This window comes from Pleurodeles waltl, chromosome 6 (assembly GCF_031143425.1).
Source record: "Pleurodeles waltl isolate 20211129_DDA chromosome 6, aPleWal1.hap1.20221129, whole genome shotgun sequence".
NCBI classification, from domain to species: domain Eukaryota; kingdom Metazoa; phylum Chordata; class Amphibia; order Caudata; family Salamandridae; genus Pleurodeles; species Pleurodeles waltl.
In genome coordinates, this window is record NC_090445.1 from 246,985,090 (window position 1) to 247,012,500 (window position 27,411).

The 27,411-nt window shown below is 44.4% G+C and overlaps 1 protein-coding gene across 2 annotated transcripts in view; it reads left to right on the top strand.

The window, feature by feature from the left end:
* The window catches only part of LOC138299610 (E3 ubiquitin-protein ligase RNF113A-like), a 178,788-nt gene extending 152,085 nt beyond the window's left edge, over positions 1-26,703 (top strand). For both annotated transcript variants that reach the window (XM_069238022.1, XM_069238021.1), the window contains exon 10: positions 26,560-26,703. In XM_069238022.1, coding sequence (XP_069094123.1) covers positions 26,560-26,633 — 74 coding nt within the window. In that variant the 3' untranslated portion in view covers positions 26,634-26,703. The remainder of the gene's footprint in view (positions 1-26,559) is intronic.
* The last annotated feature ends 708 nt before the right edge of the window (positions 26,704-27,411 follow it).

Here is a 27,411-nt window from a genome sequence, read left to right on the forward strand (position 1 = left end):
GGGGGAGACTCACAGATTATTAAAAAAATTGGGAAGAAATAACTACAGATTCATGGGTCCTAGCCATTATCCAACACGGTTATTGCATAGAATTCCTACAATTACCACCAAATGTGCCTCCAAGAACACACAATATGTCCAAACAGCACTTAGATCTATTACAACTAGAAGTCCAAGCGTTGTTACAGAAAGAGGCAATAGAACTAGTACCCAACCATCAGAAAGGAACAGGTGTTTATTCCCTGTATTTTCTAATACCAAAAAAGGACAAAACTCTGAGACCCATCTTAGATCTCAGAACACTAAATCTTTACATCAGATCAGATCACTTTCACATGGTAAAACTTCAAGACGTGATTCCCTTGCTCAAACAACAAGACTTCATGTCAACATTAGACCTCAAGGATACTTACTTCCATATACCCATAGATCCTTCACACAGAAAATACTTAAGGTTTGTAATCCAAGGAGTACATTACCAATTCAAAGTGTTACCATTCGGGATAACAACAGCACCAAGGGTATTTACAAAATGCCTTGCAGTAGTAGCCGCACATATCAGAAGACAGCACATACACGTATTCACGTATCTAGACGATTGGTTAATAAAAACCAGCACTCAGAAACAGTGTCTTCAACACACAAAATACGTCACAGAAACCCTTCACAAACTAGGGTTCTCAATAAACTACCTAAAATCACACTTACAACCGTGTCAAATACAACAATACTTAGGAGCAACAATCAACACAAAAAACAGGGATTGCCACTCCAAGTCCACAAAGGGTACAAGCATTCTAAAACGTAATACAAAGCATGCACCCAAACCAACAATATCAAGTAAAAATTAGTGAAGAAACTTCTAGGCATGATGTCTTCATGCATAGCCATTGTCCCAAACGCAAGATTACACATGTGGCCCTTACAGCAGTGCCTAGCGACACAATAGACACAAGCACAGGGTCAACCTCAAGATCTAGTGTTGATAGTCCGCCAAACACACACCTCGCTTCAATGGTGGAATCCTATAAATTTAAACCAAGGGCGGCCTTTCCAAGACCCAGTGCCTCAATACGTGATCACAACAGATGCTTCCATGGTAGGGTGGGGAGCACACCTCAACCAACACAGCATCCAGGGACAATGGGACACTCAGCAAAAACAACTTCATATAAATCAACTAGAACTACTAGCAGTGTTTCTAGCATTGAAAGCATTTCAACCACTAATAGCCCACAAACACATTCTTGTCAAAACAGACAACATGACAACAATGTATTACCTAAACAAACAGGGAGGGACACACTCATCACAGCTGTGTCTCTTAGCACAAAAGATTTGGCATTGGGCGATTCACAATCACATTCGCCTAATAGCGCAATACATCCCATGAATTCAAAACCAGTTAGCCGACAATCTCAGTCGAGATCACCAACAGATCCACGAATGGGAAATTCATCCCCAGATACTACAAACCTACTTCCAAAACTGGGGAACACCGCAAATAGACCTATTCGCAACAAAACAAAACGCAAAATTCCAAACCTTCGCATCCAGGTACCCACACCCTCACTCCAAGGGCAATGCGTTATGGATGAGTTGGTCAGGGATATTTGCTTACGCTTTTCCCCCTCTCCCACTCCTTCCGTATCTAGTAAACAAATTGAGTCAAAACAAACTCAAACTATTACTAGTAGCACCAACTTGGGAACGCCAACCATGGTACACAACACTACTAGGCCTGTCAGTAGTGCCTCATATCAAGCTACCAAACAGACCAGATCTGTTAACTCAACACAAACAACAGATCAGACACTCAAATCCAGCATCGCTCAATCTAGCAATCTGGCTCCTGAAGTCTTAGAATTTGGACATCTAGACCTTACACAAGAATGTATGGAGGTCATCAAACAAGCTAGGAAACCTACTACAAGACATTGCTACGCAAATAAATGGAAATGATTTGTTTATTACTGTCATAATAATCAAATTCAACCATTAGACGTGTCCACAAAAACATTGTAAGCTACTTACTACACTTACAAAAGTCTAGGTGAGCTTTTTCATCCATTAAAATACATCTCAGCAATTTCTGCCTATCTGCAAATTACACATTCAACATCACTATTTAGAATCCCAGTCATAAAAGCGTTTATGGAGGGTCTAAAAAGAATCATTCCACCAAGAACACCACCATTTCCTTCGTGGAACCTCAATATTGTACTAACACGACTCATGGGTCCACCATTTGAACCCATGCACTCTTGTGAGATGCAATACTTAACATGGAAAGTAGCCTTCCTAATAGCTATCACATCTCTTAGAAGAGTAAGCGAAATACAAGCCTTTACGGTACAGGAACCCTTTATACAAATACACAAACATAAAGTGGTTCTACGCACAAATCCCAAATTTTTGCCAAAAGTTATATCACCGTTCCACCTAAACCAAACAGTGGCACTCCCAGTCTTTTTTCCACAACCAGACTCTGTAGCTGAAAGAGCATTACATACATTAGACATAAAAATAGCACTAATGTATTACATTGATAGAACCAAACAATTTCGCAAAACAAAACAATTGTTTGTAGCTTTTCAAAAACCTCATGCAGGAAATCCAATATCCAAACAAGGCATTGCCAGATGGATAGTTAAGTGTATTCAAACCTGTTAAGTTAAAGCAAAGAGAGAACTGCCTATTACACCAAAGGCACACTCCACTAGAAAGAAAGGCGCCACCATGGCCTTTCTAGGAAACATACCAATGAAAGAAATCTGTAAGGCAGCCACATGATCTACGCCTCATACATTCACTAAACATTACTGTGTGGATGTGTTAACAACACAACAAGCCACAGTAGGACAGGCAGTATTACGAACATTATTTCAAACAACTTCAACTCCTACAGGCTAAACCACTGCTTTTAGGGAGATAACTGCTTACTAGTCTATGCACAGCATGTGTATCTGCAGCTACACATGCCATCGAACGGAAAATGTCACTTACCCAGTGTACATCTGTTCGTGGCATGAGACGCTGCAGATTCACATGCGCCCTCCCACCTCCCCGGGAGCCTGTAGCCGTTATAAGTTGATAAAAAAATAAATAAAAAAAAAAAAACTTGGACATTTGTAAATTTGTAAATATATATATCACTTTTAGACACATTATGTACATACATACTTACTCCATTGCATGGGCACTATTACTATATACACAACTCCTACCTCACCCTCTGTGGGGAAAACAATCTAACATGGAGTCGACACCCATGCGCAATGGAGCCGAAAGGGGAGGAGTCCCTCGATCTCGTGACTCGAAAAGACTTCTTTGAAGAAAAACAACTTGTAACACTCCGAGCCCAACACTAGGTGGCGGGATATGCACAGCATGTGAATCTGCAGCGTCTCATGCCACAAACAGATGTACACTGGGTAAGTGACATTTTCCAAATTATTCAAGGTTCCCTTTTTTCTTGCCTCCTCACCCCTGGGGCATTCGGGGAGGAGGGGTGGTGCAAGTCTAGGTTGCTTAGACATGTTACATTTCCCACTACTTACAAAGTTGGCCAGCTGCCACTTTGTGAGCCACACCACAAGTGAAAACAAATCGCTGAACCTGGCAACCACATCATTAAGTACCACTAAACTATGCCCAACCTTTTGCAGCATGGATCTATGATATATTTATATTCTGAGCGCATCGCATACTGTTTTGTTGAAACATATGGGCACCCTTCTGATCACAGTACCATTGCCTTGGGAGAATCTTCATATTTATTTTTTTCTGCCACTAGGCTTTGTTTCAAGTAGAACTTTGCAGGATTCAGTAATTTGGTCAGCATGCAGGTATCAACACTGGAATGGTTTGGTTTCAAGTTGAACCTTGCAGGATTCAATGATTCGGTCAGCAGGCAGGTAAAATGTAATGCAGACTTCTTTCAGTTGTAATTGTGTAATTGTCAGGGGTATTGAAGACTTAGGTTTTACCCAAGTGGTAATCTAACACTTCTCTGGATTCATACATTTTACTTCGACCTGTGTTATTCTGGTCTTGTTCGAGAAGGTAAGCTCAAAGACCATCAAAGAGATGTCCTTAGCACTACTTCAGTGGAGAAATCAAGGCCTCAACAACCATTTCCCACGTGAATCAAAATAACATGTGACACCAAAACATAGAAAAGGAATGCTGGTTCTTGAAATTAAAGAACACAATCTCTAAAAGCACCAGTTGCTGAAAGTGCTCAGAAGGGGGCCATCTAAGGTAAGAAACACGCACCTAGACCAGCCTGACTTTGAACTTACAAACACAAAGTGTTAGAGGTTTTGGAACAGACCTCAAACGTAACTTATATGGGATGTCTATAACCCAGAATTCTCACATAAAGTGGAGATGATTATCATTGCCTTTAAATAATCAGCATATTTTTAAAGTTGTCACATAAAAAACTGCATAAGCAGTCCATATACAGAGAGAAGCCAAAGTGGGAGGAATCATGTTTCCTCATTAAGACATAACCCCGCACTGCTGAATCCAACAATCATTTGCAATGCAATAGGTCTTGCATTTGCTTGAGTTAGAACTATTGGCGTTGTGAATTCATAACTGGACTTTTCTTGCCACATAAATTGATCCACCATCCCTCGTAATTCTGTTTTTTCTTGCCACATAATTCCAGTGGTTCTGCATATAACTAAAGCACTTCCATTTACTTTCTTTCTCTATATGCAGCCAAAAATGAACATTTTGCCATTTAGCACCATAATTTAAATCTGCCATACTAATTCCATTAGAATACCACTTTCACCACCCCACCATCAGAGTTGCTGCCTGGCTGGCTAACACAAATCCCCCAAAAAAGACACAAGACAGCCACGGAGGAGAAACGAGCGAAATAAACTAGAAGTGTCACCCAAACATATCAAGAGTGTTCAAACAGTCCTAGCGTAATAAGGATGTTAAGTTGGCCTGAATCATGGTCATAATTGCAATAAGGAGAGATTAATAAAACATATACAGTTATCATGTATGCGCAATAAAAACCTTTATCAGAAATAAACGTTTGGCATTGGACTTTAATGCTCAGAAAAGCCCCTAGAGGACACCACAATGAAAATAGCATTTGTAAGAAACATGGCCATGTAACCATATAGTTAGCCCCTAGATGGCATAACCACTGTAAGGAAATGCCTCCTTGGCATGGTTGCCCCCTGACTTTTTGCCTTTGCTGATGCTATGTTTACAATTGAAAGTGTGCTGAGGCCTGCTAACCAGGCCCCAGCACCAGTGTTCTTTCCCTAACCTGTACTTTTGTATCCACAATTGGCAGACCCTGGCATCCAGATAAGTCCCTTGTAACTGGTACTTCTAGTACCAAGGGCCCTGATGCCAAGGAAGGTCTCTAAGGGCTGCAGCATGTCTTATGCCACCCTGGAGACCTCTCACTCAGCACAGACACACTGCTTGCCAGCTTGTGTGTGCTAGTGAGGACAAAACGAGTAAGTCGACATGGCACTCCCCTCAGGGTGCCATGCCAGCCTCTCACTGCCTATGCAGTATAGGTAAGACACCCCTCTAGCAGGCCTTACAGCCCTAAGGCAGGGTGCACTATACCATAGGTGAGGGTACCAGTGCATGAGCATGGTACCCCTACAGTGTCTAAACAAAACCTTAGACATTGTAAGTGCAGGGTAGCCATAAGAGTATATGGTCTGGGAGTCTGTCAAACACGAACTCCACAGCACCATAATGGCTACACTGAAAACTGGGAAGTTTGGTATCAAACTTCTCAGCACAATAAATGCACACTGATGCCAGTGTACATTTTATTGCAAAATACACCCCAGAGGGCACCTTAGAGGTGCCCCCTGAAACTTAACCGACTGTCTGTGTAGGCTGACTAGTTCCAGCAGCCTGCCACACCAGAGACATGTTGCTGGCCCCATGGGGAGAGTGCCTTTGTCACTCTGAGGCCAGTAACAAAGCCTGCACTGGGTGGAGATGCTAACACCTCCCCCAGGCAGGAGCTGTGACACCTGGCGGTGAGCCTCAAAGGCTCACCCCTTTGTCACCGCCCAGCAGGGCACTCCAGCTTAGTGGAGTTGCCCGCCCCCTCCGGCCACGGCCCCCACTTTTGGCGGCAAGGCTGGAGGGAACAAAGAAAGCAACAAGGAGGAGTCACTGGCCAGTCAGGACAGCCCCTAAGGTGTCCTGAGCTGAAGGGACTCTAACTTTTAGAAATCCTCCATCTTGCAGATGGAGGATTCCCCCAATAGGGTTAGGATTGTGACCCCCTCCCCTTGGGAGGAGGCACAAAGAGGGTGTACCCACCCTCAGGGCTAGTAGCCATTGGCTACTAACCCCCCAGACCTAAACACGCCCTTAAATTTAGTATTTAAGGGCTACCCTGAACCCTAGAAAATTAGATTCCTGCAACTACAAGAAGAAGGACTGCCTAGCTGAAAACCCCTGCAGAGGAAGACCAGAAGACGACAACTGCCTTGGCTCCAGAAACTCACCGGCCTGTCTCCTGCCTTCCAAAGATCCTGCTCCAGCGACGCCTTCCAAAGGGACCAGCGACCTCGACATCCTCTGAGGACTGCCCCCGCTTCGAAAAGACAAGAAACTCCCGAGGACAGCGGACCTGCTCCAAGAAAGGCTGCAACTTTGTTTCCAGCAGCTTTGAAAGAACCCTGCAAGCTCCCCGCAAGAAGCGTGAGACTTGCAACACTGCACCCGGCGACCCCGACTCGGCTGGTGGAGACCCAACACCTCAGGAGGGACCCCAGGACTACTCTAAGACTGTGAGTACCAAAACCTGTCCCCCCTGAGCCCCCACAGCGCCGCCTGCAGAGGGAATCCCGAGGCTTCCCCTGACCGCGACTCTTTGAATCCTAAGTCCCGACGCCTGGGAGAGACCCTGCACCCGCAGCCCCCAGGACCTGAAGGACCGGACTTTCACTGGAGAAGTGACCCCCAGGAGTCCCTCTCCCTTGCCCAAGTGGAGGTTTCCCCGAGGAACCCCCCCCTTGCCTGCCTGCAGCGCTGAAGAGATCCCGAGATCTCCCATAGACTAACACTACAAACCCAACGCTTGTTCTAACACTGCACCCGGCTGCCCCCGCGCCGCTGAGGGTGAAATTCCTGTGTGGGCTTGTGTCCCCCCCGGTGCCCTACCAAACCCCCCCTGGTCTGCCCTCCGAAGACGCGGGTACTTACCTGCTGGCAGACTGGAACCGGGGCACCCCCTTCTCCATTGAAGCCTATGTGTTTTGGGCACCACTTTGAACTCTGCACCTGACCGGCCCTGAGCTGCTGGTGTGGTAACTTTGGGGTTGCTCTGAACCCCCAACGGTGGGCTACTTTGGACCAAGAACTAAGCCCTGTAAGTGTCCTACTTACCTGGTTAACCTAACAAATACTTACCTCCCCTAGGAACTGTGAAAATTGCACAGTGTCCACTTTTAAAACAGCTATTTGTCAATAACTTGAAAAGTATACATGCAATTTTTATGATTTAAAGTTCCTAAAGTACTTACCTGCAATACCTTTCAAATGAGATATTACATGTAGAATTTGAACCTGTGGTTCTTAAAATAAACTAAGAAAAGATATTTTTCTATACAAAACCTATTGGCTGGATTTGTCTCTGAGTGTGTGTACCTCATTTATTGTCTATGTGTATGTACAACAAATGCTTAACACTACTCCTTGGATAAGCCTACTGCTCGACCACACTACCACAAAATAGAGCATTAGTATTATCTATTTTTACCACTATTTTACCTCTAAGGGGAACCCTTGGACTCTGTGCATGCTATTCCTTACTTTGAAATAGCACATACAGAGCCAACTTCCTACAACCACATGAAAAGAAAATGTCAGAAAGTAATACAGTGAAACCATATGTAGGAAGTTGGCTCTGTATGCACTATTTCAAAGTAAGGAATAGTATGCACAGAGTCCAAGGGTTCCCCTTAGAGATAAGATAGTGGCAAAAAGAGATAATACTAATGCTCTATTTTGTGGTAGTGTGGTCGAGCAGTAGGCTTATCAAAGGAGTAGTGTTAAGCATTTGTTGTACATACACACAGGCAATAAATGAGGAACACACACTCAGAGACAATTCCAGGCCAATAGGTTTTGTTATAGAAAAAATATATTTTCTTAGTTTATTTTAAGAACCACAGGTTCAAATTCTACATGTAATATCTCATTTGAAAGGTATTGCAGGTAAGTACTTTAGGAACTTTGAATAATCACAATAGCATATATACTATTTACATAAAACACATATAGCTACTTTAAAAGTGGACACTTAGTGCAATTTTCACAGTTCCTGGGGGAGGTAAAGTAATGTTAGTTCTTGCAGGTAAGTAAACCACCTACGGGGTTCAAATTGGGGTCCAAGGTAGCCCACCGTTGGGGGTTCAGAGCAACCCCAAAGTCACCACACCAGCAGCTCAGGGCCGGTCAGGTGCAGAGTTCAAAGTGGTGCCCAAAACACGTAGGCTTCAATGGAGAAGGGGGTGCCCCGGTTCCAGTCTGCCAGCAGGTAAGTACCCGCGTCTTCGGAGGGCAGACCAGGGGGGTTTTGTAGGGCACCGGGGGGGACACAAGCTCACACAAAAAGTACACCCTCAGCGGCACTGGGGCGGCCGGGTGCAGTGTGCAAACACGCGTCGGGTTTTCAATAGGTTTCAATGAGAGACCAAGCGGTCTCTTCAGCGATGCAGGCAAGGGGGGGCTCCTCGGGGTAGCCACCACCTGGGCAAGGGAGAGGGCCTCCTGGGGGTCACTCCTGCACTGGAGTTCCGATCCTTCAGGTGCTGGGGGCTGCGGGTGCAGGGTCTTTTCCAGCCATCGGGATTTTAGAGTCAGGCAGTCGCGGTCAGGGGGAGCCTCGGGATTCCCTCTGCAGGCGTCGCTGTGGGTGCTCAGGGGGGACAACTTTGGTTACTCACAGTCTCGGAGTCGACGGAGGGTCCTCCCTGAGGTGTTGGTTCTCCACCAGTCGAGTCGGGGTCGCCGGGTGCAGTGTTGCAAGTCTCATGCTTCTTGCGGGGATTGCAGGGGTCTTTAAATCTGCTCCTCTGGAAACAAAGTTGCAGTCTTTGTTGAACAGGGCCGCTGTTCTCGGGAGTTTCTTGGTCTTTTGGAAGCAGGGCAGTCCTCTGACAATTCAGAGGTCGCTGGTCCCAGGGAAAGCGTCGCTGGAGCAGTTTTCTTCTGAAGGAGGGAGACAGGCCGGTAGGGCTGGGGCCAAAGCAGTTGGTGTCTTCTTCTTCTCTGCAGGGGTTTTTCAGCACAGCAGTCCTCTTCTTCGTAAGTTGCAGGAATCTAAATTCTTAGGTTCAGGGAAGCCCTTAAATACTAAATTTAAGGGCGTGTTTAGGTCTGGGGGGTTAGTAGCCAATGGCTACTAGCCCTGAGGGTGGGTACACCCTCTTTGTGCCTCCTCCCAAGGGGAGGGGGTCACTTTCCTATCCCTATTGGGGGGGATCCTCCATCTGCAAGATGGAGGATTCCTAAAAGTCAGAGTCACTTCAGCTCAGGTTGCCTTAGGGGCTGTCCTGACTGGCCAGTGACTCCTCCTTGTTTTTCTCATTATCTTCTCCGGCCTTGCCGCCAAAAGTGGGGCCGTGGCCGGAGGGGGCAGGCAACTCCACTAGCTGGAATGCCCTGTGGCGCTGGAACAAAGGGGGTGAGCCTTTGAGGCTCACTGCCAGGTGTTACAGCTCCTGCAAGGGGGAGGTGACAGCATCTCCACCCAGTGCAGGCTTTGTTACTAGCCACAGAGTGACAAAGGCACTCTCCCCATGTGGCCAGCAACATGTCTCGAGTGTGGCAGGCTGCTAAAACCAGTCAGCCTACACAGGTAGTTGGTTAAGGTTTCAGGGGGCACCTCTAAGGTGCCCTCTGGGGTGTATTTCACAATAAAATGTACACTGGCATCAGTGTGCATTTATTGTGCTGAGAAGTTTGATACCAAACTTCCCAGTTTTCAGTGTAGCCATTATGGTGCTGTGGAGTTCGTGTTTGACAGACTCCCAGACCATATACTCTTATGGCTACCCTGCACTTACAATGTCTAAGGTTTTGCTTAGACACTGTAGGGGCACAGTGCTCATGCACTGGTGCCCTCACCTATGGTATAGTGCACCCTGCCTTAGGGCTGTAAGGCCTGCTAGAGGGGTGACTTATCTATACTGCATAGGCAGTGTGAGGTTGGCATGGCACCCTGAGGGGAGTGCCATGTCGACTTACTCGTTTTGTCCTCACCAGCACACACAAGCTGGCAAGCAGTGTGTCTGTGCTGAGTGAGGGGTCCCCAGGGTGGCATAAGATATGCTGCAGCCCTTAGAGACCTTCCCTGGCATCAGGGCCCTTGGTACCAGGGGTACCAGTTACAAGGGACTTACCTGGATGCCAGGGTGTGCCAATTGTGTAAAACAAAAGTACAGGTTAGGGAATGAACACTGGTGCTGGGGCCTGGTTAGCAGGCCTCAGCACACTTTCAAATCAAAACATAGCATCAGCAAAGGCAAAAAGTCAGGGGGTAACCATGCCAAGGAGGCATTTCCTTACACCATATATTTAGCTCCTAGAGGGCATAGCCCATTACACAGTTTAGGGCTAGCAGGCCTACTGCAATAAAATTACAAACAAGGCCTTTAAAACACAAACTACTCCCATATGTAAACCAAAAGTTGCAACCATGAGAGTGTTTGAAAGGATACTGAATGGTGGGAGGGGTTATCATTTTGGTTTCACCACTAACCTAGTGTGGGGACCCAGAAATGGTGTAGGCAGAAAGTGCACACTGTGGAGAATGTTTTGAAGGTGGTCCCTTTGTCCTAGGACCACCACAGGCTTAGTTATGAGCAACAATGTTTTGTAAAAGTAATGGTCTTGCAAAGCATTATGGGGCAAGTTTCCGTGCCATGAAAATTGTATTATGCTGATATGACTGTAATGCTCAGAACAGCTCCCAGATGACACCACACTGAAAATAGAATTTGTAAGAAACATGGTCATGTAACCATATAGTTAGCTCCTACAGAGCATAAACACGTGAAAATAAAATGGCACAAAGTAGTACAGTGTAACCATATATTTAGCCACGAGAGGGTGTAATGCCTTACGCATTTTCTGAGCTAACAGGCCTACTGCAATGATATTACAAACAAGGCCCTTAAAACACAAACTACTCCCAGCTGTAAAAGAAAAGTTCTAGACATGAGTTAGCTTAAACAGACACTGAATGATGGGACGGGTTATTATTTTGGGGTCCCCACTGACCTAGTGTGGGGACCCAGAGGTGATGTAGAGAGAAAGAGCACATTGTTGTGAATGTTTTGGTGGTCCCATTGTCCTAGGACCACTAAAGGCTGAGATATGAGCAAAAATGTTTTCTAAAAGTAATGGCCTGCAAAGCATTATGGGGCGAGTTTCCCAAGTGCAGTCAGTATTTTAGTATTGGCTCTCCTTCTGTGTCCTTAGAGCTCTATGACGATTTCTGTGTTTTTTATTATGTAAAGCGTTTATCAGTTATAAGTGTTTTTGTAAAAGCTGTGGATCGTGATAGGGAGAGCCAAAAGAAATGGCTCTGACTAGGTAACGGTGTGAACAATGTGACCAGCGCTGCAATATCGCCAATGGAGTTCGTGCTCTTCTGCACGGTGAGCGAATGTAGCACAAAGGGGAGAGACAAAAGAAAAAAAATAGTTTGCACATGCTGAAGTATAGCGGCAGTCGTGCAATAAGGCATATAACAGGGTCAGTCTGCAAGGCGGTAACAAAACCGAACCAAGGCTGGAGAAACGTAAAGCATTTACCAATGACATCAAGGTATTTTTGAAAGGCAAGCCCATGAACGAGTGAAAGTAATAGGCATGAGATGGGCATGGGTAAAAACCCACCGAATGCTTACAACAGGTTGAAAAGCACTTGCGTGGTCAACCTAAAAGTGTATAAACCAAAGCTAGCCTCCTCGACCCCCATCTTTGATAGAAGTTTATAAGTACAGTGAAAAGGAACCAGTCAAAGAATCCCAGCAGCAGCATACATTGTAGGCATTGCAGATACTGTGGTTTTGCAGCATGAATCCTATTCTGGATTCACATGCTAGGCATTATTGCGCCATCTAGTGGTTGGGTCTGACCTGAGAAGATCACTGATCAAAACAAGAGATACACCAGATTGTTCTACCATGGGGGACAGATGAGACAGCGGGGAGGATAGAGGAGGGATTGCAAACTATACTTGGTCAGGCGCAGGGAGGGGAAGACAGGGAGGAAATAGGAGGGGTTTAGATAAGGGACACAACAGCCATAACTAACACAAGGCAGCACCCCACCATCCTAGCTCACAATTTCAGCCATTAGCATTTGAAAATGAATATGTGAGATGAGGAGGAGTACTGAGAATAGGGCTATTCACAAGCTTTGATACGTTGGGGGCCTGTGTACACCAAGACTGCCAAATATTGGGAGTCTTCTTAATAAGTATGATTTAACTGTTGTGGGATTGTTAAAGGATGTTTCAATTGGAATGTATCATAATTCAAACTAATAAGAATTTGTTTAAAAAAAATCTAGTGGTTGGGTGTGGAAAGTTGTGTTCTAGCCTTTTTTTTTTTTTCCCTCTCTCGGGGCTTCGTCGACTACCATTTGGTGCTTAGTCTGTCCTCTGTGTGACGTCAGACGGAGGTCCGGATGTTCCTGTGCATGTCCTCCCATCTTCAGATTTTTTTTTCTGCCATTGGGTCTGGAAGCATGCCGGAGGAGCTATGAAAATGTTTTTGAAAAAATGTGAAAAAGGAAGGGGAAAAAAAACCTCAGAAGACTATGTCGATGGAGATGACGATACCAGGAAGAGGAGAAGTGAGACCTCGCTGTGCCCCACCGAGGGAAGCGCTGGGAAACAACCTCGGGCCCATGGGGGGGACACCACAGAAAAACACCCTTGTACCCCATCAGGGATTCAAGGGGCGGAAAGCGACCAAGAAGTAACAAGAGAGGGGGCAAGTAAGGGCCATGGAAAATACCCCTATTACATTTTGCCCAAATTGCCAGTGTGCGAAAAGGGACCCCCACGAGGTCTGCAACCTTTGCCTGCCCAAAAACAACAAGGACAAGCGCTGCAAGGCCTGCGTGGAATTCGTGCTGAAAACACTAAAGGTATGACGCGGACAAAGACTGGAACACTGCACTGTGTTTCAGAAGCAAAAGTCACTTTGGCACTTTCCTCTCGAGCGACGAAGAGGAGAACATTGAGGAGGCTGAAATAGTGAGAGGGGTAGGTTCAGACATCAAAATAGAAGGTCCAGTCACAAAAGAAGGGGTCGAGCGACGTCCAGAAGAAAAAAGTAAAGTTGCTGAAAGGCTCGTCCCTAAGCCATCAGACAAACCCCTAAGAGCAGCCTCGGCGCCCAAGACAATGGTGACCAAAGGTGAGCAAAGGTCGAAAGAGCCAAACGGATGCCGACCAAAGTATACCAAATGCCAGAAGGCATTATTAAAAGAATTGGCGAAAACCTCTGAATGCAAGGGAGCGAGAAAGAAGGCAAGAGCATCGAAGACGCCAGAGCACGCAAAAACCAAAAGGAAAGCTTTGACGCCGGACGAAGCAGACATACAGGCACAGGAGCTCAGAATTAAAAAGAGAAAGCTCAAAACGCCAATGGCCGCTCTCATCCAGAGAGAAAAGGAATTTGACGATTCCTTGAAACAATTCCACATCCCAGCGAAAACCTTGATAACTACGACTGTGGAGAAGGAACAATCTGCGCTGGAGGCACCAGCGACCCCGGAACCACACGAGGAAGAACAGGAAAAGTTCTTCGAATCAGGCAATGCCTTAGGGCTTTGACGATTTCAGTCATTTCGAGGACCCCTCAAGGCCATCTCTACCAGATAACCTGGCCATGTACAACAGCCTGGTGAAAAGTATCGCAGACATCTATGGGGTACAGCTGGAAGAAGAGGAGAAGGAGGGATCATGTTTCCTCCTAGAGACTCTATTGCTACCCCAAAAGGGAATCCTTTACTTCCAATGCTGCTGTGCATCCTGGATCAGGGTAAAGAGGCCTTTAGGGAACCATCCAACGCAAGGGCACTCATGCCCAAAGTGGTAAAAAAATATTAACACTCCGCGCAGGATCCTAAATACATTAAGGGAAGTGTCCCCGCAACCACAGCGAGAAAGAGAAACAACGCACCCACCTCCATGGTTCCACCTCTGAGAAGGAAAGTAAGAGGCTGGAATTGGTGGGAAGAAAAATGGAAAAGGTGACCGCTGTGCAATGGAGAATAGCCAACTCCAGTGCCCTCATGAACTGCTACAGGCACCAGCAATGGCAGGAAATCGAAGACCTCATGCAACACCTCCCAGAGGAACACAAGAAGAGAGCCAAGGCATCATTCATCACAAATACATGCCTAAAGTCAGCAATAGATGTGGCAGATACGGCCAGCAGAAGATGTGCAACTGTACTACTCTAAGGAGACATGCCTGATTCAGGATCTCAGGTTTGAAGCTAGAGGTACAGTCATCAGAATTAAACATGCCACTCAGAGGGGGACATCATACTGGAACAGGCAGTGGATGGCACTGCAACAAATAAAGGAGGACGAGAGAGCAAGAGCAAGGGGAGCTCTACAGTTCAGGGGCAGGCATAGGAAGAGCACCCCCAACAGAAGACCCACGGGCAGAACACCTTTTAATACAGGGCAGCAACAAGTCCAGCAACAGGGGTCTCCCAAGCCACACAGCCACAGGCTTATCAACAATGGCAGCACCCAACAAGGCATACCTTTCGAGGAAGGGCAAGAGGAAGAGGACACCCTCCCCGCAAAGGTCGCTGGATCTGCAAACAAATGACTACCAGGTCAAGACCTCCCAACACACACCACCAGTTGGGGGGGGGGGTGGCAGAATTTATGGGTTTCTCCAGGAGTGGAGAAACATCACCACAGACAAATGGATCTTAAAGATCACCCACTACGGATACTGCATAGAAATAAACAATCAGCACCCACAAAGACCTCCAAGGTGAGGTATTTCTAAAGAGAAGTCCTGAAGCACTCCGAACTGGGGTGAAAGAACTACTCTTTAAGAGAGCCCAAGAACTTGTGCCAGAACAAGAGAGAAGAACGGGAAACTACTCCCCATATTTACTAGTCCCAAAACAAGGTCTAACCTTAATGCCAATCCTGGACCTCAGGTTTATAAACAAATTCATACAAACACAACACAACACTTCAAAATGACAACCTTGCAGGAGGCAATCCCTCAGCTGCAAGAGGGAGATTACATGGTTACCCTAGACCTAAAAGATGTAAACCTATATATTCCCAAGAACCAAGACCACAAGAAATACCTCTGGTTTGTTGGACAAGGAACACTACCTATTCACAATGCTGCCTTTCATCATAAAATACGCACTAAGAGGCTTTACCAATGTCCTTTCTGCAGCAGCAGCACACCTACAAAGGGAAAGAAACCATGTGTTTGATGGCATGTGTAGCTGCAGATAAACATGCTGTGCATTATCCTGCCATCTGGTGTTGGGCTCGGAGTGTTACAAGTTGTTTTTCTTCGAAGAAGTGTTTTCGAGTCACAGGATCGAGTGACTCCTCCTCTTCGGTTCCATTGTGCATGGGCATCGACTCCTTTGTTAGATTGTTTTCTTTCCGCCGTCGGGTTTGTACGTGTTTCCTCTCACTCCGAGATTTCGATTCAGAAAACTTTGAAAAACTCTCTTTTCGTCGGTGTTGTCTTGATGGGGTTTATGTCTTCCATCAACACAGCAGTACCATTGGGGAAAACAACTTTGTTTGCCCTTCGTGGGGCACGCGCGCCCATCTCTGGCCTATTCGGGCCGACCTCGTGGAAGCCTCATGGATCGGACTCATTCCGGTTCTGTCCTCGGTGCCACACAAAATACCCGTACACAGATCAGCATCTGGTTTGCAACCTTTGCCTTTCTTCGGATTATTGGGAAGAAAATTGTGAGGCCTGTCGATCCTTCCGATCAAAAAAGACTCTTTAAGACAGGAGGGCACAAAGACTCGAAATGGCGTCGAGAAGCAGTGAACATCTCAACGTGGAGGAGGAAGAACTGATGAAAACAGCGGTCTTGGTTCTAGATTCCAAATCCGATCAGGAATCAGAAGAAGACAGACCAGTCACAGCAGGACAACATGTGAGTACACCTTCCCCTGTACCCTCACAAAAGCAAAAACACAAGGCCTTTGGTAGGCCACTGCCGGAAGGCCTTGGTTCGGCCCAAAAAAAGACTACCGGTGACCAACTTACCAGTTCAGCACTGAAAAAGGCCACTCCTCCCAAAACATTGAAGGCAACAAAGAGCTCAGTGTCCGACTCCAGCAAACATGATTTTTCAGAGTCGAAAATTAGAAAATCACTTTCGGAGCCGAAAGTATCAACAGTATCATCTTTTTCGATCCCGAAAAAGCCTGCTTCGGAGCCGAAAAAGGCAGCATACACAGAGGAACACGGACTTTCAAAAAGACTTAAAGAAAGCCACAAAACCTCTGAAGAGGAGTCAGAAGTACAACCAATACTTGAGGTTATGGATGAAAGGCAGTCCAGGATCCACATCCGTAAGGAAAGAGGCAGAATTCAGACAGCACCTCCTCAAAAAAAAAAAAAAAAGAAAGCTACCCTTTCAGGAGGAATTGGACACTATGCAGCCTCCAGCAAAAGGAGAAACCACCACCTCCTCAGTCTTCTACTCCTCATTCTCTTCACTCTCCACACCTACCTACATCTCGTCCTACTAGTCCTACACCAGTGCAGTCACCCACTCACTCTTATGACTCACAACAGGACAATGTGGATCCATGGGACCTTTATGATCCAGATCCCATTCCTAGTAATGATCCCGACAGCTGTCCCTCTAAGCCTTCACCACCTGAGGATAGCACTGTCTACAATCAAGTTATAGCTAGGGCCGCAGCATACCATGGGGTCGCCATGCATTCAGAACCCCTAGAATAGGATTTCTTGTTTAACACCCTATCCTCAACACACTCTAAGTATCAATGCCTTCCCATGCTCCCAGGCATGTTAAAACACACGGATCAGATATTTAGTTAACCTGTTAAGGCACGTATAATAATACCCAGGATAGAAAACATATAAACCTCCACCTTCTGATCCTGATTACATCACCCATCAGGTACCTCCAGATTCTGTGGTCGTTAGCGCTGCCAGAAAAAGAGCAAACAGTCAGTCATCAGGAGATGCACCCCCACCTGATAAGGAGAGCAGGAAATTCAATGCTGCAGGGAAACAAGTTGCATCCCAGGCAGCAAATCAGTGGAGGATAGCCAACTCACAATGTTGCCCGCTATGACAGAGCCCATTGGGACGAGATGCAAGACATAATCCAGCATTTCCCCAAAGAACACCAAAAAAGGGCACAACAGGTAGTGGAAGAAGGGCAAGCCATTACTAACAACCAAATAAAATCTGCCCTAGATGCAGCAGATACCGCTGCTAGAACTGTCAATACTGCAGTCACAATACGAAGGCATGCATGGCTCAGATCTTCTGGATTCAAACCAGGAATACAGCAGGCGGTGTTAAATATGCAGTTCGATAAAAAACATATTTTTGGGCCAGAAGTTGACACAACCATAGGAACAAATTAAGAAAGGATTCTGAAACAGCAAAAGCAATGGGCGCACTCTACTCAGCACCATACAGGGGGTCCTTTTGGAAACCTCAGTATCGAGGAGGGTTCAGACCACAGACAGCTGAGGCATCCAGATCACAAGCAAAAACAGCCTACCAACCACAATACCAGCGGGGTAGTTTTAGGGGCACATATAGAGGGCAGTACCTCAGAAATAGAGGCAAAGTTCAAGCCTCTAAGCAACCTCCACAGCACCCGAAACAGTGACTTCTCTCACTCCCTTCCGCTCCACACCTCTCCTGTGAGGGGAAGACTACAACAGTTCTACACAAATTGGCAAAATATTACCACAGACAATTGGGTGCTATCAATTATCCGCAATGGCTATTGCCTAGAATTGATGCACACTCCTCCAAATATCCCACCAAGGTCACACAAACTATCCACAGAACGCATCACTCTGTTGCAAGAAGAGGTCCAATCTCTACTACTCAAACAAGCAATAGAATTGGTGCCACAATCTCAAATAGGGACAGGAGTTTACTCACTATATTTTCTAATTCCTAAAAAACATGGCACCCTCAGGCCAATATTAGACCTCAGTACCCTCAATCTTTATGACAGCATTAGACCTCAAAGATGCGTATTTCCATATACTCATCCATCCTGCACACAGAAAATATCTCAGGTTTGTGTTCAAGGAAAGCACTTACAGTTCAAAGTGTTGCCCTTTGGAATAACAGCAGCTCCAAGGGTATTCACAAAGTGCTTAGGAGTAGTCGCAGCCTACCTAAGAAGACAGCATATACATGTCTTTCCATATCTAGATGATTGGCTAATAAAATCAAACAGTCATATGCAATGCCAAGATCATACGCATCATGTAATACAAACTTTGAACACACTAGGATTCTCAATAAATTACCAAAAATCACACCTGCAACCAGCACAAATACAACAGTATCTGGGTGCAATACTAAATACTCAGCAAGCTCTAGCATATCCAAGTACACTAAGGATACAAGCTTTCCAAAATATAATCACACAAATACAGACAAATCACTGATATACTGTCAGATTTGTCATGAAAATGTTAGGAATGATGGCATCATGTATTGCAATTGTTCCACACGCATGACTAAACATGCGGCCCTTACAACAATGCCTTGCACAACAATGGTCACAGTCACACGGTCAACTTCAAGATCTAGTGTTGATAGACCGCCAAACATGCATGTCCCTTCAGTTGTGGAATTCCACAAATCTAAAAAAAGGGCGGCCATTTCAAGACCCTCTGCCTCAGACCATAATTACAACAGATGCATCAATGATTGGTTGGGGAGCTCACCTGAACAATCACACCATTCAAGGGTAATGGGATGTCAAACAGAAACAGCTACACATAAACCATTTGGAGATATTAGCTGTCTTTCTAGCACTGAAAGCCTTTCAACCTCTTCTCATACAGAAGAATGTTCTTATCAAAACAGACAACATGACAACCATATACTATCTAAACAAACAGGGAGGGACACATTCATCCCAGCTCTCCATTCTAGCCCAACAAATTTGAAATGGGCAATTCACAACCGAATTCATCTGTTAGTACAATACATTCCAGTGATAGATAATCAATTGGCAGACATCCTCGGTAGAAATCACCAACAAACATACAAATGGGAGATTCATCCTCAAGTACCTCAAAAAGTGGGGAACACCAAGCATAGATCTGTTCGCAACACGCGAAAACACAAAATGCCAAACTTCGCATCCAGATACCCACATCCCCTATCCAAGGGCACTGCTGGTGGATCAATTGGTCAGGGATATTTGCTTACGCTTTTCCCCTTCTCTCACTCCTTCCGTTTCTAGTCAACAAGTTGCGTCAAACTTCACTCAACATGATACTCATAGCACCAACGTGGGCACGTCAACCATGGTACACAACATTATTAGATCTTTCAGTAGTACCACACTCCAAGCTCCCAGCCAGACCAGATCTGTTGACACAAAACAGAGGTCAAATCAGACATCCAAATCCCAAAACAGCCAATCTAACAATTTGGCTCCTAAGGTCATAGAGTTTGGATATTTACAACTCCCATCAGAATGTATGGAAGTTATTAAGCAAGCAAGAAAACCCACTACTAGACAGTGCTACGCAAACAAATGGAAAAGATTTGTATATTACTGTCAATCCAAAAATATTGACCCTCTTACAGCGTCAATACAAAACATCATATGTTATTTACTCCATTTACAAAAAGCAAATTTAGCATTCTCTTCAATAAAAATTAATCTTACTGCAATTTCAGCATATTTACAAAATAAACAACATAGCTCTTTACTTAGAGTTCCTGTAATTAAAGCTTTCATGGAAGGTTTAAAACACATCATTCCACCCAGAACGCCACCAGTTCCTTCTTGGAATTTAAATACAGTTCTTACATGACTTATGGGACCACCATTTGAGCCTATGCACTCTTGCCAAATTCAATTTCTCACATGGAAAGTTGCCTTCCTAGTGGCAATAACTTCTTTAAGAAGAGTAAGTGAAATACAAGCCTTTACTCTTGAAGAACCGTTCCTCCGAGTACACAAGCATAAAGTTGTACTAAGAACAAACCCATTTTTTTTTAACCAAAAGTGGTATAACCATTTCATATAAATCAAACTGTGGAACTGCCAGTATTCTTCCCACAGTCCGATTCAGTAGCAGAAAGAGCTTTACATACATTAGACATCAAAAGAGCGTTAATGTACTATACAGATAGGACTAAACCTTTCAGAAAAACTAAACAACTATTTGTTGCTTTCCAAAAACCTCATACAGGTAATCCCATATCAAAACAAGGTTTAGCACGATGGATTGTAAGATGCATCCAAACATGCTATATTAAAGCAAAAAGACAACTTCTAGTTACTTCTAAAGCACATTCTACAAGGACAAAAGGTGCCACAATGGCTTTTTTAGAGAATATACCAATGGCTGAAATATGTAAAGCTGCCACTTGGTCAACACCACATACTTTCACTATACACTACTGTGTAGACGTATTATCACAACAACAAGCCACAGTATGCCAAGCTGTACTAAGAATATTATTTCAAACAACTTCGACTCCTACAGGCTAACCACCGCTCTTTTATTGGAGGACAAACTGCTTTGTAGTCAATGCACAGCATGTGTATCTGCAGCTACACATGCCATCGAACGGAAAATGTCACTTAACCAGTGTACATCTGTTCGTGGCATGTTCTGCTGCAGATTCACATGCACCCTCCCACCTCCCCGGGAGCCTGTAGTCGTTTAAGTTACAAACATTTGTACATATGTATATATATTTACATTAGCATGGACATCTTTTACTCTGTACCTATATACTCTATCATTCCTTCCTTTATCCTCTGCGGTAAAACAGTCTAACAATGGAGTCGATGCCCATGTGCAATGGAACCAAAGAGGAGGAGTCACTCGATCCCGTGACTCGAAAACACTTCTTTGAAGAAAAACAACTTGTAACACTCCGAACCCAACACTAGATGGCAGGATAATGCACAGCATGTGAATCTGCAGCGAAACATGCCACGAACAGATGTACACTGGGTAAGTGACATTTTCCTTATCCATACTTGGATGACTGGCTAATAAAGGCACAATCAAGGAGCAAATGCAAAAGGAACATACAAACGGTCATACACACATTCCTGGGCTTCATAATAAACCAGAAGTCATCACTTCAACCAGAGCAGGTAAAGATGTTCCTAGGAGCCACACTAAACTCCAGGAGAGCAAGGGTGTACCCAGTCCAGAGGAGGGTAGAAGCCAGATGCCACCGAAACAAACTTGCCTGTACCAGAGGGGTCAGTCTCTGACAGTGAGGACTGTCATGAAGCTCAAAGGCATGATGGCATCATGGATACCACTGATCCCTGACACATGTTTACACATGCGACCCTTCCAGGAATGGATCTGCAGAAAATAGTCACAAGCCACAGGAAGATTGGAGGATCTAGTGGTTCTCACAGCAAGAGTACAAAGGGAGATACAATGGTGGAACACAACAAACATAAGCATAGGGAGAGCTTTCAAGACAGCAGCTCTAACTGTGACCATAACAACGGATGCATCACACAAGGGTTGGGGAGCTCACATCAGCCCTCTGAAGGTACGGGGCCTAGGGAATGATTCGTATGCAGTGAAACACATCAGCTACATACAACTGAAAACTGTCTTCCTAGCCGTAAAAGCCTTCCAATCACCCTTGACAGGCAGAACAGTTCTGAGATAAATGGACAATACAACCACCATGTTCTACTTGAACAAACATGGGGGAACAAACTCCTTCACCCTAGCAAACCTAGCCCAAGACATTTGGCATGGGACAATACGGCACCAAATAACTCTCCAGACAATTCACCCACCAGCTCACACGAGTGGGAAATGAAGCAAGAAGTCATACAAAGCATTTTCAACACTTGGGGCAAACCAAGTATAGACTTGTTTGTCACAGCAACAAATGCAAAATGGCAACACTTCCCCTCCAGGTTTCCACACCTCCAGTCAAAGGGGAATGCCCTGTCAATAAATTGGTCAGGGAAATTTGCATACTCTTTTCCTCAATTCACGGAATCCACAGGTTACTGAAAAGGCAAGACACTCGAAGAACAAAATCATCCTCATAGCCCCACAACAGGCAAGGCAGACCTGGTACTGAGATCTACTGGAGATGTCCAGGGGACACATGATCCCATTGTTGTGTAGCCATTTTAGTTATAGCTCCATGCATGTTATTTTAACACACTAGGCCGCTGTGCACTTTAACCTAGATATATTTTATTCAGCTTCGCATTATTATTATTACAATTACCATTTTTACGGTCTTGTTTTATTTTCATCTATCTAACTGTTTTTGCCTAGGCTAGCACTCTGTTCTCAAACAAGACATTCTTGATCACTCTGTGCTTTATTCAAGACTGCAGTTCGGTACATTGCCGGTGAACGTGGTAGAAGTTTAGTCTCCAACATTCATAGAAAATACACATTCTTACGTAGGGACATTTTCTCAAAACATCAGCTGTGTTATTATATAAACACTTCCTTGTCCCTTACACGTTAGAGGGAGATTCCTTCCAGGGAACCACGTCTGTATGCTGATTGCTGAATGCTTCGCTACAGATGCTAACGCAGACCACAGGCCTTTGCTCAGGTATGGGGGTTGATGTCTTACCAGGGGAACCTGAAAGGCAGAACTAGAGCTTAACATGCTGTGCTCAAATTATAACTTAGATAGGAAATATGATAGCGTAGTTTTTATGCTTCACTCTTCTCGTCACAATTTTAATACTATCATGTTGTGTCGTCCTGGTTATTGCAGCTCACGCTTTGCTATCTAAGATGCAGTTGTTTTATTAAACTCATTATTGAAACATATACTGCCTCTGTTTGTCATTTATATATGAGACTGAATTGTAAATGAGAGAACCGGATGCTACCTGAGTGACCACGGCTTCCCTGAGAAGCCTAGTATGTCATGCGCTCGGCTGCCCAATCATCACTATCTTTTGGTAGAGATGTGGCACTGCTAGTTAGCCGGAGCAAAACCCAGATTAGAGCGACGGGTGTCACCTGCAGTGGGTTAGACTCAGTCTCCCACACCGCGGACGATTCTGCTGCTCAAAATACAGTAGTCTTATTATAATAATGAGAGCCTACGCAACACCATTGAAACCAGTGGAAGATTTACTGACCATCCTACACAGAGAAGTATATCACCCAGAGCCAGCCACACTCGACCCAGCAGCTTGGCTCATACTTAGAATTGGGCCACCTACAGCTCCCTCCAAGGACGGTGGAAATCCTGAGCAAGGAAACCAAGCACACGGAAATGCTACACGCTTAAATAAAAAAGATACGTCCATTCGTGCACAAACAAGATGGACTCTAGAACACACCTGGACTCGGTACTAATATACCTCACCCATTTGCTACATAGTGGCCTTACTTATGCATCAATTAGGGCGCATCGGGCGGCAATAGTTGCATACACTAGGGGCACATCAGGACCAAGCCTCTTTACATCTACAGTAGTAAGGAGATTGCTAGAGGGGATCAGAGAGAGTGGTACCACTAGGATCAGCACCAACACCTTTGTGGAACCTGAACACAGTGTTAACACGGTCTGATGACAGAACCATTCGAATCCATGCATAAATCTGATCTAAAGTCAGTCATCCTAAATAAAACCTTTCTGATAGCAATCACATCGCTATACGTAGTTAGCAAATTGCAAGCACTAACAGTACAGGATCCTTACTTGCAGATACACAAGGACAAGGTGGTCCTTAGACCTAATCCTCAATTCCTATCAAAGGTAGTAACGCATTTCCACATTAATCAAAGCATACTACTAACGGCTTTCTTCCAGGAGCCAAAAACACAAGCAGAAAGGGCCCTACACACTTGGGACATTCGAAGGGCTTTAATGCACTACCTACAGGAGACCAAAGCATTTTGCAAGGGAAACCAACTTTTCGTGTAATTTGCCAAAGCAAACAAGGGATCGTCCGTATCCAAGGCAACAATTGCCAGATGGATTGTTGCCACCATCCAAATTTGTTATGCAAAAGTTGGGAAACATCTAGCTGCGTGATACAGAGCGCACTCAATTAGAAAGAAAGGCGCCACACTGGTGTATCTGCCAAACTTACCCATTGAGGAAATCTCCGCTGCAGCAACATGGGCATCACCACACACCTTTGCAAAACACTACAGTGTGGGCATTCAAATGGACAAGAAAGCACAAGTAGGACAGAAGGTACTGCAGCACCTATTTGCCAACTCATCAATATTTCACCACAGCCAGCTCAAAGAAGGAGATACTGCTCTATAATCAAATGCACAGCATGTGAATGCAGAAAAGGATTCATACCGAAAAACGAAATAGTTTCTTACCTGTAGAAGTAGTTTTGCAGCTTGAAGAGTTTTCTAGATTCACATGCGACCCACCTCCCCATAAATGAGAAGCAAACAGGTGGAAGGACAAAAAAAAAGAAGGAAGAATAAAGAATCTGAAGATGGAGGACACACACAGGAACTTCCGGGGCGCCATCTGACATCACACAGAGGACGGAGTAAGCACCAAATGGTGGTTGACGATGCCCTAAGAGAAAATAAAAAGCAAAGATTAGAACACAACATAATTTGGACTCTGTGGTACAGCAAACCAGATATTCCTGGCAAGGTATACCATTTGCAACGTAGGGCATCACATCAAACATGCAAAAGGTGATGGAGGAATGCTTGCAACTAGTATAAACCACTAGCGGTCACTCTGGATAGGGTAGCATGTGTGTTGTGCCCTGCCATGGTAGACGGAGGTCTGTCTAATGTAATCAGTGCCAACCTTGCTCCTCATGGGTACAGTTTATCTTGAACTTCCAGAAGGGAACACAAGCAGTGGTTTCAGCCTTGTTGGCATTAGTCAGTGAGGTATCATTTGGATCCAGCAGCACACCAAACACAGGACGTATGTCTGCGCATGCCATTGACCATTTAGTTACCAGAAGTAACAGCGTCCTAGAGGGAGTAAAACACTTCTACCATTTAAGACATTGCTTCTTTCCAGGGACCGCAGCCTAGTTTTTTTCTAAACGTTTTATCCATTTGAGTCACAGCTCAAGAAAGACAATATACATTTAACTTAGTAGTTTTATTTATCAGTTGTATAGCTCTCTGTAGCTGTTACGTCTTTACAGAGAGTCTGAGAACTCGAAACCTGACTAGGAGGTCAGAAGCAGAGGGGCAGAAGAGTCTGTCTCCATCCAGGAGCTAGTAGCCTGGATGTCACTAGATTACTCCCTGCTTTTAGTTAATGCACACACAGTCATTGCCTTTGCCTCTTTGTGCGTGCATTTTTTACACTCCTGATTAGAGTAACTCATTTTTATAGATTTGGGCTTTTCTTAATCATTAAATTTGTTTTGTTTTTACCAACCTGGTTCGTTAATTTTACTTATTTGCTTATTTCTTTGATGCTGGATTGGAGCTTTTTGTATCCTTTTTTCACATTTCTCTGAGGGAAATCATGCCGCTTTGTACCATTGCTGCCATGGGTAAGACCATGTTTTCTCACTGAATATTGTGTTTACATAACCAGGCACTAGATAAATACTGTGGTTAGGGCCTCTCAACCGAAGTACCAATCCGATCTTCTGCTTCTACTATCAAGTTTTAGATGTTTTTTGAGGGTTCTAATTAGGTGCTAAGTATGTGCAATTTCTAAAAAAGTGTATTTATGTAGTTGCAAGCACAATAATGGATCCGGGAAATCTATTAGAATACCTTTGCAGGCTCTGACATTAGATGTCGGGTATGTGCAGTCACTGAATGCTTTTGCATAGCTCTGAACAAGCTATCGATATACGCATAACATCGAAGAATGTTTTCCTGTAGTTTTAAATGAAGTACTAGGTGTGCACTTTCTCCAAGAATCCTTTCTTATAGCTCTAAACATAACCTAGGATGTGTTGCTGTCTGTTTGACTAGGAAACTGATACATGTGCAAAAATACAAATTATGTTATATATTCTCAAAGTTTAGTTTATTTAAGGCAGAAAACACTGTTACAATTTATTCCATGTAAGGAATATGCATAACTGCTGAGTAAGCTTGAAGAATGCTTTTTCATCATGGGTTCATGATTGTGTTTCTCTTTTCTTGCAATTTCTTAGGCTGTTTTTGCAAAGGTTGATTAAGATATTGAGGGTGTGAAATCTCTCAGAATTTGTTCACGCTGTTGTTAATGAGATCTTGGATTTTTAGAGCAAATTAATAGGTTAAGATTCTCTATATCAACACAGACCAACATGTGCCTCCTGTTTTTATTTTCCAGAACTGATGGCAAAGATAGAAAAGCACAAGGCAGCCCACCCTCATTCGGATCATCAGGAGGAGGAAGACGATTAGAAACAATATAATACTGTTGGACATTTGTTGTTTGTTTTTATAAAATAAATAAAACCGTAATAAAAATGAACTTTTCTGCCCTCTGATAGCTAAATGTGATATTGCAGCCCGATGGAAGGCCCAGGCCCCGCGTACATTGGTGCAGTGGCATAGAGGAGTTGATTGGTGTGCACGACAAGAAAAATTGGTCTATAAGGCCAGGGTCTGCCCCCGTAAACATGGTAGAGTATGGAGGAAATGGCTTGGACAAATTCCCTAAGAGTCCGTTTGTTGCCAAAGGAGAGGACTGACTAGTCTATGTTTGATAGATCTATTTTACGACTGCAGTGCATATATCTGTAATGAGTCGTATCACCTGTGTATCGAATGATGCCTACATATTCCATGGTTTCTATGTCGAAAACGTAATGAAGTTTTTTTTTGTTTTTTTTTTAACCTGTTCTGCAGAACCCAGTATTTATCACATAGCTGATTAGGTTGACAGGGCTGTATATATGAGATGTTTGTCAAATCTGACAATCAAAACAGAGCTTTTAAATAATCACCTTAAAATAAAGACCGTATGCAAGCTAAAGAGAAAGACCTAGGGCCTGAGTTAGAACTTGGCAGACAGGTTACTCCATCACAGTGGTGATGGATATCCCGTCCACCAAAATCTAAATCCTATAGGATTGAATGGGATTTAGATTTTGGCAGATGGAGTAATCCATCCGCCGAGTTCTAAATCAGGCCCTAGCTCTGCACCCGTAAGTGACATTTGAAAATTAGCAATGTTTTT